Source organism: Galeopterus variegatus, unplaced genomic scaffold (assembly GCF_000696425.1).
Source record: "Galeopterus variegatus unplaced genomic scaffold, G_variegatus-3.0.2 Scaffold228, whole genome shotgun sequence".
Classification (NCBI taxonomy): domain Eukaryota; kingdom Metazoa; phylum Chordata; class Mammalia; order Dermoptera; family Cynocephalidae; genus Galeopterus; species Galeopterus variegatus.
This window is the reverse complement of record NW_007726339.1, coordinates 353,207-370,004: the sequence shown is the minus strand read 5'-3', so window position 1 is coordinate 370,004 and position 16,798 is coordinate 353,207. Positions and strand designations below refer to the sequence as shown.

The 16,798-nt window shown below is 45.3% G+C and overlaps 1 protein-coding gene across 10 annotated transcripts in view; it reads left to right on the top strand.

Annotated features, from left to right (window-relative positions):
• CHFR (checkpoint with forkhead and ring finger domains, E3 ubiquitin protein ligase) overlaps positions 1–16,798 on the top strand; it is a 35,498-nt gene that overhangs the window by 11,501 nt on the left and 7,199 nt on the right. For 3 of the 10 annotated variants that reach the window (XR_550056.1, XM_008566177.1, XM_008566178.1), the window contains 11 exons: positions 2,108–2,275; positions 3,695–3,854; positions 4,726–4,880; positions 5,017–5,179; positions 6,919–7,061; positions 8,778–8,894; positions 10,875–10,958; positions 11,448–11,518; positions 12,349–12,436; positions 14,653–14,760; positions 15,197–15,269. Coding sequence is in view for 7 of the 10 variants with exons in the window: in XM_008566177.1 (XP_008564399.1) it covers positions 2,108–2,275; positions 3,695–3,854; positions 4,726–4,880; positions 5,017–5,179; positions 6,919–7,061; positions 8,778–8,894; positions 10,875–10,958; positions 11,448–11,518; positions 12,349–12,436; positions 14,653–14,760; positions 15,197–15,269 (1,330 nt within the window). In the remaining 3 variants the exon portion in view is untranslated. The other 7 variants (XR_550058.1, XR_550057.1, XM_008566179.1 and 4 more) reach the window with 7 other exon arrangements.

Below are 16,798 nucleotides of genomic sequence, written 5' to 3'. Positions count from 1 at the left end.
GTGGGATCCGAACCCTCGGCGGGAGCGCCACTGTGCTCCCAAGTGGCGCACTGTAGCAGTGCGCCACCGGGCCGGCCCTGTCCTATAAACTTCTAAACCGTAGCTCCGCCATCTCAAAGGCTCTTTTGATTTACCTTCCTTTTAACTTTATTATCTCAGATCCACAAGTAAAAGAAAATGAAATCACACTTTGAGATGAAAATATGCCAGATTTGGTTGAAGTTTTATAAGCTCTGTAAGCCTGTGTTCTCTTCATAGTATCATCCCGATCCCTTAAAACTCAGACCCAGGCATGAATGGAATGCATGTGGTTCTCCACAGCTGTTTCCAGAACCTGGTGCCTCACCCGGGTGATGTTAGCCCCAAAGAGGTAGAAGTGATATTTAGTCCATCTCAGGGTGGCTCCCAAGCATTTCAAGTACAACAAGCATGGACAAGGAGGCAAGTTATGAGCACTTTGTATTGAGTGCAAATCTCCAACTACCTGCCTAGATAAAATATAAGCATGTCTATAGTCCCAGACTGTGTATTTTATGGGGCTATTATAAGACCCTCTTCAGAACTGAAGCACGCAACAGCTCTGGCCTATAGAGAAACCAACTTCACCAGTGAAATTGTTTTCTATTCCATTCTGTCTATATGCATAGCATGGTGTGTAGTGTGATTCTTTTTGAGAATGTTCTCATTTCTTTAAAAGGGCAATACATTTATATATCGTGTATTATTTATTTATTTATTTATTTATTTATTTATTTATTTATTTATTTATTTATTTTTTCTTTCTTCTGACCGGTAAGGGGGTCATGGTGTCGTCTGCACCACGCTCAGCCAGTGAGCACACTGGCCATCCCTATATAGGATCAGAACCCGCGGCCTTGGGGCTACCAGTGCCGCATTCCCGAGTGAGCCACGGGGCCGGCCCATATTGTGTAATTTTTAAAAATAAAATTTTTTTTTTTTTAGGGCCAAGCCCGTGGCGCACTCAGGAGAGTGTGGCACTGGGAGCGCAGCAGCGCTCCCGCCGCGGGTTCGGATCCTATATAGGGATAACCGGTGCGCTCACAGCGCTCACTAGCCGAGCGCGGTGCGGTCGGTCTCAAAAAGGACAAAAAAATAAAAAAATAAAAAATAAATAAAATTTTTTTCTATCTGTATGCTTAAGTGTATACATAGTAGCAAAATAAGTATAGTTTTTTTTTTTTTTTTACCAAGCACCTACTAAATGTGAGGTAGTGTGCTGAGTGCTTTTAATAAGTTATAAGGTAATTCTCACCACGATGGGGCCTGTCAGAGAGGTTTTGTTATTATAATCCTCATTCTGGAGATGAGAAACCTGGTTAAGCAGAGGACTCTCAGGATCACAGCGTGAGTGCCGGCCAGGGGCCAGCCCAGGAAACGTCTCTCTTCCTTCAGTATATGAGTTAATTTGTTCCCAAAACAATTCTCTTTTTTCTTTTGGCTGCTGTAGGCCAATTTCTTCTTTTTTCAAATAATAACACTTACCATTTGAATATTATAAACTAGACACGTATTATACTATGATATTATAAACCATAGGTCTTTATTAAGATAGAGGTTATTTGAAGGCTCGCCTATTTTTCAGGGTCATTCCAGTTGTTTATGACTCTAGCTTCCTGCTTTGTGGATCAGGACTATCCCTGCAAGTTACTGCTCTCTCTCCTCCCCTCTATCTTATTTCTTGGGAAAATAGATCACACTTGCCACCATCCCTGCTTTTGTCTGAAGCTCCTCATCCTCTGTTGGGGTGTCTCTATCTTACACAGACCCCTATTTAGACACCGCTTATGACATAATGTGTACTATGTGGTTATTATAAGGATTTGCTTTGTGTTAGACTCTGTTCCAGGGCTGGTCCCAGTCAGAGGCATCTCTGCGTGTCCTTCCCTGTGAAAGTGTTACTAGCCCCCAAATCCTCCTGGCACTGTGAGAGACACACATGCATTTAAGACTGAATTAAGGGTAGGGGTATTTCTGATGAGCCAGATATCATTCTTAAATGGTGGTATCTTGGATTGCAGGCTGCACTTTACCCACGTGTTTTCCCCTTTTGAGGTGATGAGTGAGAACTTGTCTGCTCCTCTCACAGGATCTGGGGGTGCAGGCATCTCCACAAAAGGACATGGCCCATTTGTGGCAAGTGGTGACATCTTCAGCTCTGCCTCAGCTCTCCCAGTCAGAGAGGGAGCATCCTTTTCCTTGTCGGAACCCCAGGATCAAGAGGATTTGGAGCCCAATAAAAAGAGGATGAAAGGAGGTGAGTCTTGTGGTTGGTTCTATGTGTCTTTTTCTGTCTCGTGAGCTCCGTCAAGCACCTCACGATGCTGGCAGATGCGCTCTGTGCTATGGTGGCCACTGCTCTCTGGGAGGGCCTTGTTTTCTGCAGAAGCATGTAGACCCTGCCTCATGTTGATACCTGTAACACAGCATTTTCTGAATGAGCTTTTTCTTTCCTGTTTTCATAATCTGGATAGAACTGTATTTACTACTGGGCTGTGCTCTTGGTCTGGAAGCAGTGCATTCCGAATTACAGAATTGATCTAAAAGTCCTGTGTTCTGTTGTGACAATAATTTATAAAAATACGTTATCTTTAAGTGATGGTTTAAAATTTCACATTGAAGATGATGTAAATAAAAATGTACACTTTAAAAGCCAAAGTTAAAAAGATTATAAAAAACATTTGGGGACGTTGTGGTAGATGATAGCTATGCAGCAGGCCCAGAGAGCAGCCAGCAACTGGAGCAGTGTGACAGGAGAGAGGTTCTGGGGGAGAAACTGGATCATCTGGTTTCTGAGTGGCACTGAATTGGGAGGCCATGGAAAGTATCACCAGCACTTACATAAAAAAAATAAGGAAGTATAAGAATGAGGCAGTTTTTAACAAGAGCAAAAGTTAAAATTTGTATAAGGCAGAATAATTAATTATAGTACACTACTTGGCTCAGCAGTGAATGCTTACATAAGCATAACAATATAAATGCAAGATAATGAACCAGTAGTGTGTTATGATAATATTGGGAAGGGAGTCTCTACCTAATAGATGTCAGCAGATGATGTCTAAAATTGATAAACAAGATGTAGCATTATAATTCAGAAACACTGAGGTAAATACCAGAAGAAACAGCTAAAAGACACGAAAGTAGTTTCTTCCATGGAGAGAAATTGAGGAGAGGCTAGGGCAGAGGATGGCTGCCTTTGTTTTCTTCTAAATATTTGACCTTTTAAATTGTATGTAAGTTTTTCTTTAATTAAAAATAAAAATTAGTCTGTGATTACCAAGCGTTATAGAATTATGGGCATTATAGAAAAATTAGAACACTCCAGAAGAAAAAAATTTCTAAAGCAACTGGTAACATCTTAATGAGTCCATGCTTTCCAGCACTTTCCTGTGTACATGAGTCATGTTTTTTTGTTTGTTTAAACAAAAATGATGGCTATGTCAACCATTCTAAAACAAAACTTAATCATCCTGGAATATGAGACTTACTTGGGGCTTTCTTAAAATCCTCCTTTATAAATATAGACATGGCTAGGACTGTGTGTCTTCTGCTTCTAGTGGGCAGTAGAGGTCTGAGGATTTTCTGAGTACAGGTTAAGACATTTGTAAAACCAAAAGACTGTGCATTTATTTCCTCCTTTGTTGTGACAGCTAGAATGCATCTCTTTCTCTCGCAGACAGGGAGCTTGACCTGAACCTTCACTTGTTAGTCACAGACCAATGTAGAAACACCCAGACTATCTGTGAGGAGGTCAGAGCTGTGGCCGTGAAGCCAGACAAGATGGAGGAGACACTCACGTGCATCATCTGCCAAGACCTGCTGCATGACTGCGTGAGGTATGCTGGCCTCATGCCCCAGGGAGCTCACAGGGAGCAGACAAGGTACAGCACATCCCTGTCCATGGGGGAGGAGGTGGCCATGGACAGCAAGAACCTTTGGGTTTTGTTTGGCATGGAATCTGCTGTTGAGGTTACCATTTTCATTTTACTTGTGTGGCAAACAAGGAGAAAACCTGGAGCCTGGAGACCACCGCTGTAGAATCCGCAAGATTTTGTCTGCATTGGTTTTGACTGACACGGTTCATGAGTAAGCTAGAGAGCCTGGTCTCCACCTTGCACACAGATGAAATGAACTGTAAAGTTTTTTTTTTTTTCCTTTTTGTCTTTTTTACTGACTGGTAATGGGATCGCAACCCTCGGTGTCGCGCCTGCACTGCGCTCAACCAGTGAGCGGACCGGTCTCTATATGGGATCCGAACCCTCGGCGGGAGCGCTGCCGCACTCCCAGGTGGCGCAGTGTGCCACTGGGCCGGCCCTGAACTGTAAAGTTTTAAATGTTTCCTAGTAAAAGAATGTAGTATTTAACACCAAGTGAATGTGCCAGCAGTAGCTTAGGAAGAGCCTAGTCCTTGCTTTTCTTTGAAATATAAGACTTAGAGCCTATCCGACTATCAATGTAAAAACACTTGTCTCTGTTGCTCGTATTCCTGAAGTCCTGAAAACACAGAGGCACATGGTCTCTAGTTTCTTTTCATTAACCAAGACTAAGCTGAAGTATTTTTAGGTTGAATAATGGACAGGCCCCATAGTAGGCCTGTGGCTCGGATTCAGTAGGCCCTTCTGTCTGGGTGGGCCTGCTGCAGACCTTGGTCCGAGGGTCACAATTACAAATCTGTAGATGCTCTGGCTTCTGAGCTTGTGCTTTCAGTTTGCAGCCCTGCATGCACACATTCTGTGCAGCTTGCTACTCTGGCTGGATGGAGCGCTCGTCCCTGTGCCCCACATGCCGCTGTCCAGTGGAACGAATCTGTAAAAACCACATCCTCAACAACCTCGTGGAAGCGTACCTTATCCAGCATCCAGGCAAGTGGGGGCAGCCCACCCAGACCTTTCCTCCTTCAGGTGCTGGGGATGCGAGCTCAGCTGTGAATGGCCTAGGCTGTGTCCACCTGGGTATGTCTTCCTGCCAATGAATGGTGCTGTGTTCTTTGAATTTTAGACAAGAGTCGCAGCGAAGAAGACGTGCGAAGTATGGATGCCAGGAACAAAATCACTCAAGACATGCTGCAGCCCAAAGTCAGGAGGTCTATTTCTGATGAAGAGGGGAGTTCAGAGGACCTGCTGGAGCTGTCAGACGTTGACAGTGAATCCTCAGACATTAGGTAAATCCTGCGCTTGCTGGAGGTATAGTCGGTACAGTGCCTGAGAGTTTACTCCTGGGGTGGACAACATGGGGTCTGAGTCCTGGCTTTGCCCCTTAGCAGCCAAGTTCTTTAGTAGTTTGAGCTTGTTTTCTGACATTGGGTGGTAACAGCACCTCCCTGGTGAGGCGGGGCGAGGGTGGGATGAACACTGACGTTCAGCCAGGGTGTGAGCTGCAGGCAACTATGATATGTCTTTCGATCTTCCTCTGATGCCACGCCCTGGGCCTCGATTCACTGGCTATGACAAAAAGTCGTAATTTAGTATGTTAGTTTTTTCCTCACACAGCATACTTATTCTTTGTAGTTTATCTAGTGATCATAACATCCTGCACCATGAGTTGCAGTATTTATCATTTCTCAGGATATTAGTACAGAAAAGGCACAATCATCTGGTTGAGAGGATACAGTCATAGGAGACTTTAACTGCTAACATGTTGGTGTTTGCTAACTCAGAAGCCCAGCATCTGAATTTTGGGTCAAAGCCATGATATATAAAAAAACAGTAAACAAGAAAATCCCAAAACTTTTATTATCTTTGTTTCTTTGTACAATATTTAGCAAGTGATAGCCAAGCAAAAAGAAGAAATTAGCATTTTATTATATCCATTTGGTTGTTCATATGTGTATTGATGCATTTATGCTTTCTTAACAAAATAGAATTTAATATACTAATACACTTTTGTGAAGATGAGATTATACTGTATGTATGATTCTGTAATATTTCCAACATCGTGCATTTGGAAACAGTGCCGCAGTGCCTATCCATACGTTTATATTTGTGCACGTGTCCAGTAATTTCATGTAGACAGACATGGAGAAGGGAAGTCATCAGGTCAGGGAACACAGCCAGGATACCAACTGCTGGACCCGCGATGTGCGTTATCCAGTAACCCATCAGAGAGGCGTGCCAGGGCCACTCTGCAAGGTGCACACAAGGGGTTCTTTGCTAGTTTAGTGGGACGAAAAGGTAATCTTGTTTTTGTTTGCATTTTTTGCGTTTTTTTCTCACAAATGAGGTTGAGCATCTCTTTTCATTGCTTTGTTTTTATCTAGTCAGGTCTTACCCATTCTTCACTCCTTGGGTCTGTCATTGATATCACGTTTAGGAGGCATTCTCAGAGAGAGAGAGAAGAGGAATCTTACGTATTTTTTCCTGTGGATTTCTTTTTTACAGTCTACTTTTGTCTTTAGTAGTTTCTGAAAGTACAGTCGAAGTGTAGTAAGGCAGGTGGCTCGGGGCATTGAGGGCATGCAGATGTGGGGTGGAGGGCCCTGCCAACTAGGCAGAAGGTGACTGGAGGATAGCGCGTTAGCCCTTGTGCTTTGTACCCTGGTTTTTACAAGGGGACAGCACAGAGCGCTTCCTGAGATGCATGGGAGCACGCTCTCGCACAGACTGGGCAAGCGTAGCAGGGCCCCAGCCTACTTACCCATGTGAGCCAGGTTTTGTCCCAGCGTGAGAGCGTGAGAGCCATGAATATGCATCCTGCTGTGGGACCTGAGAGGCCCCCAGGGATGCTGGGCAGGGAGGCGGGCCGGCCCTTCCCTTCACATACACCAGACAGCCACAGAGTGAGGACAGAGATGAGGCCTGGCACAGGGAGGAGGTGGCAGATCAACGCTGCCTTTAGTTGCCACCTGGCCCTGCACCTGTGAAACTCCCATGGTCTCAGCCCTGCCATATACTCACCTTGCAGTCAGCCATACATCGTGTGCAGACAGTGTCCTGAGTACAGACGGCGGGCGGCACAGCCCCTTCCCTGCCCAGCACCCGACAGTGAGCCAGGGGCTCCTCAGGCTCTCGGGGACGCGCCCTCGACGTCTGCCAGCCTCACAAGAGGTGAGACAGCACACCTTCCCATGGCTTTGTCCTTCTACTGCCAACCTCTGCTCAACTCTCTCCTGTGCCCCTCCCTGCCCTCCTGTCGTCTGCCTCATTGGTCCCACTGCTTCTTCTGGCTTGTTGATTTTTATAATTTGGGGCTAAAGAATGAGATAAGTAACTGTTTGTTTGTGGTTTCCCTCCTGGACACTCCTGGGAATTAACTATCCTGATTTTAGCACTTGGTCTCTCCCCCAGCCTGCTGCTTCAGGGCAGCTGACTTTCCCCAGTGGGGTTTGCCCAAACCAAAATGGCGTCATGCACCCATCCCTTGGACAAGAGGCTGGCTTCTCCCCAGCCATGGGTGCTGATGTTCTAGAAGCTGTCACTTGTCTCCAGAGTGGCCCTGAGCACTCTCCTGTCAGTTTCCTGTTTCCAGCAGGTGGGTGCCCAGGTGCCATCCAGGAAGATGAGGCAGAGCTGGTCAGGGGCTTCTGCAATGGCAGTTCTTGGCCCATCCACTCTGGTTCATGCAGAGCAGAAAGGCGGCCCTCAGGCCCTGCCTCTTGGCCGCTGGCTGGCCTGAGCTCATCATGTGGCCGCTGACCTGGGACTGTGGCTCAGAGTCACATTCTTAGCCATCCTGCTGGAATACTGTGCCACTGTTCTCTCAGTGGCTCCTTGTAGACCCTGGGGATGGGACAGGTGAGGCAGTGCTTGGCCACAGGTGTGGACACTTGTCTTGGGCCTAGTTTAACCTTCCACTCACCAACGTCATCTGGGCCACTAGACAGGCTCCCTCCTTTGCTTAGTGGGGGCCTACCAGCACCTCCCTCTGGACTTCTTAGAGTCCTGCTTGAGACCATGCATGTGGGACATGTATCACATATAGACAGACAGAGTCCCTTCGTAGGTGCTCAGTGAACATTAGCCGTGGAATTGCTGTGTGATGCTCAGTGGTGAGCTCCCCGGGGTGAATGTCCAGGGAGCTCGGCCACATAGACGCAGAGTTCTGGTGCTGAGTCAGTCAGTCTGCTCTCCGTGCCAGTTGACTGTTTATTCAAAGGATACAGATGTTCTCTCACTGCGGCCAAAATTAACTCTGTAACTTGCTTTGTTGCTTTATGATGCTTGTATGTGCTTTATGGGCCTGACCTTGCTTTATAGGAAATAGTAGAAAACCTTCCACCCATCTTTGAAATCTTGCTATAATCACTGGACCAAAAGACAATTTTGGGTTACTTTTTTTTTTTTTTTGTCGGTTAGCCAATACGGGGAACTGAACTCTTGACCTTGGTGTTACAAGGATGTGCTCTAACCAACTGAGCCACCCATCCAGACCTGGGTTACTTCTTCATGTATTTGAACTCCCTTGGTTGAAACGGTAGAATGTCACTGGGCTATTTAGGAGAACAGGTCTGATTCTCTCTGTTTTTTTTTTTTTTTAAAGATGACAGGTAAGGGGATCTCAACCCTTGGCTTGGTATTGTTAGCACCATGCTCAGCCAGTGAGCCAACCGGCCATCCCTATATAGGATCCGAACCCGTGGCCTTGGTATTATCAGCACCACACTCTCCCGAGTGAGCCATGGGCCACCCCTTCTCTGGTTTTCTCTTAGGGTCTGTTTCCCCTCCTCTGTACTTTCCAGCTGCCTCTCTAGGTGTCAGTCTTTAATGCGCTGTCTTTCTGCCTGTGTCCCGACATGCTCCGGCCTTTGTGCGTGTGCACTTCAGCCTCAGGTTACGTGTGTCCCCTGCAAGGCAGCCACGCCATATGTACCTGCTGCTTCCAGCCCATGCCTGACCGGAGAGCAGAGCGCGAGCAGGACCCCCGTGTTGCCCCTCAGCAGTGTGAGTAAGCCACGCTGGGTCCACCTGCAGTGCCCTCCCTCAAGCAAAAGATTTTCCCATGTGTCCTTCAAGGCTCAGTTTCAGAGTGGTGTGGGCTGTTGTGCAGCATGCGAAGGAAGGCTTCAATTTCTTTTTTTTTTTCTATCTGCATAATCAATTGTCCCCACATGACCATATCGAATAATCCATCTTTTCCTACCAGTTGATATCACCATCCCATTATGGACCAAGCTTCCATACGTGGGTGGTTCTCTTTCTGGGGTCTGTATCTATATCCGTTCCCACATCAGTACCACAGTCTCTTTATACAGGTTGAGCATCCCTAATGCAAAAATCCAAAATCTGAAATGCACCAAAATCTGAAACTTTTTGAACACCGATATCATGCTCAAAGGAAATGCCCATTGGAGCATTTCGGAGTTCCAGATTAGGGTTGCTCAACCAGTTAAGTGTCTGCACATAATCCAAAAAAGTCTGAAATTTGAAACATTTCTGGTCCCAAGGTTTTCAGATAAGAGATATTCAACTTGTAATGTTCCAGTTTAAATCAAACAGATGAAATATGATGACTTGTTTTAATTTACACTCTTACTATTAAAATGGAGCTTTTATTAAATGGCTATTTGAATTTATTTGTGACCGAAATGTATTTTCCTTTTTTTTGTTTCAGTCTTTTTCTTTGGCGGCTGGCTGGTACAAAGATCGAGTCCTGGACCTTGGTATTATGAGCACTATGCTCTAACCAACTCAGCTAGCCAGCCAACCCGTTTTAAAACTTTCTGATATGTACGAGTTCCTTATACATTAAAGTATCACTGTGGGGTGAAGAGAAACAAACCCACTTAGCAGTGTCAGTTGGTTCCTGCTGTGCACAAGGCATGATTCTGGGTGCTGTGGGCACAGCAATGAGCAGGCTGTAGATCACGGTGCAGGGTCTCTTTTAGAATGACTTAGAAGTGTTCTGGGCACTTAGAGGAAACCACAGGGGTTACTCTTGGGACAATTGTCCTCCTGAGGCTGGATGTAGTGCAGGTATAGGGTGGGGCCTGGCAGAGCTGGTATGTGGACGCCAGGTCGGATGGTATGCAGCTGGTCCAGACATACCCAGCAACCTCTGTGTGTCCCCTCATCTGCACGGCAGTCATTGCTCATGGCTTGATGCCCTGTGTGGGAAGGGCTCAAATGAGAAGTCACAGAGAGCAGGGTTATCAACAAATGGCAGCACAGGGGAGGGCTTTAAAAACTTGGCAAGAGGCCATAATCTTTACTTTTGACTCTGATTTCATATAGAATATTTTTATACATGGAATCATTATGAAGCAATCACAGATTCTTTTTTTTTTGGCGGCTGGCTGGTATGGGGATCCAAACCCTTGACCTGGCATTACAACACTGTGCTCTAACCAGCTAAGCTAACCGGCCAGCTCAGTCACAGAGTTTAAAAGGCTTAAATCTTCAGCTCTATGAGAATTTTTGCTAGAATTTACCTAATATTATATTCTAGGGCATTCCATTCTATAGCATATGAAACATTAAAAAATAATGTCTACAAGGGCAAGGTAACAACAAGAAAAAATGCTCATGTTAGGTAGAAGAAAGCTGTCTAAAAGATGTGACTATACCTTTGATTGCAAGTGTGTTACATGTTCAGAGCCAGAGGAAACCCATCAGAGCCCTGTTGGGTGACAGGCAGGTATGGTTTTTTCTTTTGTGGGTCTTGCTGTTTTTCTGGGCTGAGCGCGTGTACAGTGTAAGCAACAATATGGGTCTGACCTTTTTTTAGGTCCCAACCCTTAGTCATCATAGTTCAGTCACCTTTGACATTAGCGGGGGTATGGCCTCTGTTCCCAAGTTCCATGGAAATTCCTCTTAAATGGTGTTTTCAAAGAGAGTTGAGTTCCTGAGTCTGGTTTGGATTTAATCATGCCAGAGACAAGTTGCAGGACCAGGGTTGCCTGACTGACTGTCCTCTGTCCACAGGTGCAGTTTGCCTACAGCCCTTCTGCCACCTGTACTGGGGTTGCACCCGGACCGGCTGCTTCGGCTGCCTGGCCCCATTCTGTGGTAATATCGGCTCTTCAGCCCCAAGTGGCTTTGACCTTTACATGTTCTCTTGGTGAACTTGAGGGCAGGGATGGTGGTGTCCGTGGCCTACTGTATGCAAAGAAAGGGGGAGGCCACTGTTAGTCACCAAGTAATTAACCATCCTTTCCTGCTAAACTGCAGAGGTTTGCCATTTAGGAGCATCAAATTCTTGTTAGCTCAGAATCAAGTAGTAACAGAACAATGAGAGGAAATACTAACTTCCCACACAAAAGGGCTTATTTATGTGAATAAATACACCACCATGGAAACAAGCGGTCTTGCTGCAGGATTCAGATTTCACGATACCAGAGGCTCAGAGACTCAGAGAGCATGGATTGGAAGTCATTTTTACTTGTTCTCTGTTTAAAGTTGTACTTTATCATGGGACTTCTTATTCTTTCTAGAATCTCTAATGGAAAGAAAGGTGGTTGTCCTAACAGATAACGTTGCGTCCCTTCCTCCCGGCAGAGCTCAACCTGGGCGACAAGTGTCTAGACGGAGTGCTGAACAACAACAGCTACGAGTCCGACGTGCTGAAGGTAGTGCCCCATACCTGCCCTGCCAAGAAGAGGCCGCCTGTAATCTGTTACTTTCAGACTAGGGCAGCCAGGCAGTTCTCTGCATTCCGGTGGTATACGTCCCCATATTCCAGAAATAGGTATTTCCTTTTTTGCCCATGAGGCCACAAATCCATAGGAAGAATTGGTTCCTGCAGCTCACAGAGGGAGTGTCCTGGAAGTGCAGACGCTTTGGTGGAGCTGGGGCCTTCTCTCTGGCTCCTTCCTTTTCTGGCCATTGTCCTTCCCACATTTGAGGAAGCCAGCTTGGTTCTTCTCTTAGAATTTTAACGTGCTGAACATGCACCTCTGCCCTATTGCCAAGAACCTCACCTCCCTCCTGTTTGCAGCACATACACAGTGGGGCCTTCCTGTTGCCGTGGACACACCAGGCTGCCATGTCCCGCTCAGCAGTATCACATTGGTCGATGTCCACAGTGGCACTGTTTTGTGGGTTTGCACAGAAGGGGCTAAGTGGCTGCATATTTCTGAAGGGCAGAGAGAACAGCGCTCGGCATTTCTGCCACACTGATGGTGGCTGAACTTTGTGGAAACTGCAGAATTCTTGAGAACGTGGTCACTCTTAGACTCAAGGTTCAAAGGCTGGCCTTCCTGAGGTGCTGAAGAAACTGTCAGTCAAGAGTCCCGTGGAACCATAAGTGAGCGTGCTGCCCGCAGTGTTCCCAGGTTGGCCTGTGCCATTGCCGCGCTTTACCCACTTTCAGGGCCATTTATGGGATGTTTCTTCTCTGGTCATTCTAGTGTTTCTTCCTCAAAACTGGTATTCTTATTGCCCTTTTTTTCCACCACAGAATTACTTGGCAGCCAGGGGTTTAACGTGGAAAAACATGTTGACGGAAAGTCTGCTGGCTCTTCAGCGGGGAGTATTTCTGCTGTCTGGTAAGCTCTGTCTGCTCTGCCTTCTTCATTTCAGAATGCACGTGACTTTCATCTTGTAAAGCAGCAGAAACCTGGGCAGTACTACCTATCTACTTTCCCACATTCACGGCTTTGACCTGGCAGGAGGGGTAGAAACGTCCCAAGACTTTTGGATTGTTTTTCAAGCATTGGGTATGAACCCCCATGACACCTTCAAGCACCTCCTCTCCCCACAGGGAAGGCGGGTGCAGCGTGGAGAGACTCTTCCACTTAACTGCCTTGAGCCCTGGGAGCTGGTTGTTCTCAGACTCTCCAGGTCCTCGTTTCTGTCATTTGGGGTGTGGATCACTCAGAGAGGGTTGTCCTCTCCCAGGCGAGCACATAGCGCCTTGTGAAGTATGATTTTTGTCAATGAGGGAGGCTGCAGAAATATTAACAGCGATAGTTTTCTAAGACATAAATCACTGAAAAGAAGACTGAGAGGTTTACTTAAAATCCCTTCAAGCTTTTTCTGTCTTGCTGTCACATGCTTGTGAGCATCTCATATGTGGGTGTTGGGTGTTCTGTGCTGGGACAGCTGCTGTGTGGTGTCCAAATCTGTCAACTGGGTCAGAACACCTTTAGCTTTTTTAATGGCTTGGGTTTTTTATTTTTTATTTTTGCTGAAATGTATGTTTGTTTTTTGGAGGCTGGCTAATAAAGGGATCCAAACCCTTGACCTTGGTGTTATCAGCACCACACCCAACCAAGTGAACTAACCACCAGCTGGCTTCTTATTTTTGTAAGGGTGATACAGCTCACAGAGAAATTGTGAGCAATACAGGGAAGTACAGAGGATAATGTAAAAGTCACTGAAAATACCACCACCTAAAAACACATGCAGCAATGAGGTTTTCATGACTACCCTTCCAGGCATCTCTAAGCACAAACGCCTGTATGTGTGCGTAACATCCACAAGTGAGATTCTACTTGTGTGCTGTTTATAACCTAGTTTTCACTCATTAGTATGTCATGGACTCCTGTTTGTCAGTGTATATCTATACCTTGATTTTTTTGTTATTATACAGTATTCTAATATTGTGGTTTATTTAGCCAATTCAATAATAAAGAATATTTAAATTATTTCCAGTTTTTCACTATTTTAAACAGCACTGCAGTTGCTGAGCATGCGGTATTGTAGATTTGAAAAATTGTCACAGGGCCAGCCCGTGGCTCACTTGGGAGAGTGTGGTGCTGATAACACCAAGGCTGCGGGTTTGGATCCCTGTATAGGGATGGCTGGTTAGCTTACTTGGGAGAGCGTGGTACTGACAACACCAAGTCAAGGGTTAAGATCCCCTTACCGGTCATCTTTTAAAAAAAAAAAAGAAAAAGAAAAGAAAAATTGTCACCTCATTCAACTATGTTACAATAAAAAAATTTAAAGAAAAAAGAAAAATTGTCACCTTAGGATAAATAAATAGGATTCTGAGGACAGTGGTGCCCACAGCTGAAACTTTGTCGCATGAACACACTGTCCTCCCCCAGGTTGTGCTGGCTGCTGCTGGGGCCTGAGGCCTGGGGGTGTACATCCCCAGCCTGTCAGCTTCACACATGCCTTCAAATCTTGTAAATACGAGGACAAGAGCGATATATCATTGCTTTATTTGCCTATGTTTGGTTATTAACAAAATTGCATTTATGGTTCATTTGCTGTCTCTGTTCTTGGCCCACATTTATATTAGGGTGTCTGGATTTTTTTTTTTGTATGGATTTGTATGGTGTCTTTGTTCATTAAAGGTATAAGACATTGTTATTTGTGTTGTAAATATACTTCCTCTACCTACATCATCAGTATTCCACCTTTGTTCATTGTATATATTTCATTTTGATGTTTAAATTGTAGGTAGTCAAATTTACAAATCCTTTTCTGTGTGCTATTTGGTTTTTATGACATATTTAGAAATAGCTCAAGAGAAAATAATATTCATTCCAGTTTTCTTCTTGGTACTTTTAAAGATCTTTTTAACATTAAAAATTTTTTATCCATGTGGGATTATTTTGCGGTGAGAAAATATATTGGTATCCAGGTTGGTTTTGTTCTTGTTTTCCAAATGCCTAGCCCATCCTCTCTACCCCGTTCATGGGTCAGTGTGTTAGTTTCCCACTATTTTGAAGTGGTGCATTTATTCTGCTGTTTTGGAAGACGACATTGCTTGGTACCTGGCTGTGCCTGCATGAGGCTGTGTTCCTTCCAGATTATAGAATCACTGGAAACACTGTGCTGTGTTACTGTTGCGGCCTGCGCAGTTTCCGAGAACTGACCTATCAGTATCGGCAGAACATTCCTGCTTCCGAATTGCCAGGTGAGGAACCCCACCCCGAACTCCAACTCTGTCTGGGTTGGCTTCTACTCTCTTCTCAGCAGATACTCCGTTGGGCCTTAGTTCCATGTTCTTAGCAAGAGTCTGCATCTGCCAGAAGAGGACGGCAGATGGGCTATGCGAAGCTATGTTTGTCTCAGAGACTGGGTCTGTTTGCCATTGCTAATGAAGGCAATGTGGGTTTCTAAAACTAAGACGCATAAAGACATCCAATAGATACCTGAAGTAATTTCATTTTCTAAATTGCGTTTTCAGTTAAACATGTTTTTCTTTTCCTGAAATCTTGGAACAGTCCCAGATTATAAAGAGTGATATGATGCTGTGCATTTCAGCACTTAAATTCCACTTAAATTCAGTTGGCTGAGTTGGTGTGTGTGATATACCTTATATGCATGTGTAACTTTTTTTCTTTTTCTAGTGGCTGTAACATCCCGTCCTGATTGCTATTGGGGCCGTAACTGCCGCACTCAGGTGAAGGCTCATCACGCAATGTGAGTGAGGCTGGGGAACCCCTGTCAGCCGTGGTCCTTGAGGCTCACAAGGCAAAGGAAGTAGTCAACTGTTTATAAATATTTCTGATTTAGTCATCTTGCTTCTATAAAGTCACGTTGTATGTGAAATAGCATCTTCATGTAGAAATTCTGAACTTCTTCTGTTACCTCATTTCATGAAATGTTTGTGTGCATGTGTTCACCTCCATCTTCCACCTCCATGTCTTCATGGCTGGAGTCACATTATCCATCGTCTGATAGGGGCCGGCCCGTGGCTCACTCGGGAGAGTGCGGTGCTGATAACACCAAGGCCCCGGGTTTGGATCCCATATGGGGATGGCTGGTTTGCTCACTGGCTGAGCGTGGTGCTGACAACACCAAGCCAAGGATTAAGATCCCCTTACTGGTCATCTTTAAAAAAATAAAATAAAAAAATAAATAAAATAAAATAAAATAAATAAAAATCCATCGTCTGATAGCTTGCAGGTGACATAACACACTGTCACTTGAGGTTTAGCAGTTTCTGAACTGGTGACTGCCGTCACTGAGAACTTCCATCTCAGGCCACAGCCCCACTTACCTAATGCTATTACAGCTGGGTTTTCTTTTACTACAGCTGGGTTTTCTTTTATACTACGTGGGTGTTTGTGGTTGCTGTAACTCAGTTACCCTTACTGTGGTGTCTTTCATGTGGTCTTTAAAGGATGTTTACAGTGATATCTGTATTGCCCTATGAGGTCAGGTGTAATCTCTCCCCCTCCATTTTTAAACAGTTAGATGAGATGCTCACTATAAATCAATCCCATGGCCAGTGTGTAATCCCAGTCATTTGTGGTTCAAATTAAAGTAATTGAGACAGTTCCCTCAGAATGAGAGATGTCTTGAGGATTCAGGTAAAGGCGACTCTCTCTAAGGAGTGCTTTTGTGGAATAAAAACCTTGCTTTGTATTTAAGCATAAACAGCATGTGGAAGAGACCACTTTATCATGAGATTTCACTAGTAACTGGCTAAACTTTTTTAATAAAAACATGGCTAAGGCTAACAAAGGCATGCCACATCTTCCTCTGTGGGTGAGATCCTGCTGTTGCCTGTTTGTGGAGAGGAAAGGTGGGTGCATCTGTCTCAGACCTGCCAGGTGACCCACAGTGCCACGGGGAGGCTCTGAGGAAGTACAGCTATGATTCTGTTCTCTAAGAAAATTACCTGAGATGTTTTCACTTATGTTTTAAAGTTTCAAAAGGGAAAAAGAAGGCTACCTTTGGGGATCAGTTCCCTTTGATGTTATTAAAAATATAATGTCATGGGCCGGCCCTGTGGAGCACTGGAGAGTGCGCCGCTTGGGAGTGCGGCGGCGCTCCCGCCGAGGGTTCGGATCCCACGTGGAGACCAGTTCCCGCTCACTGGCTGAGCGCGGTGCGGGCGCAACACCGAGGGTTGCGATCCTGTTGCCGGTCCCCGGTACGGGCGCGACACTGAGGGTTGCGATCCCATTACCAGTCAGTAAAAAAGACAAAAAGGGAAAAAAAAA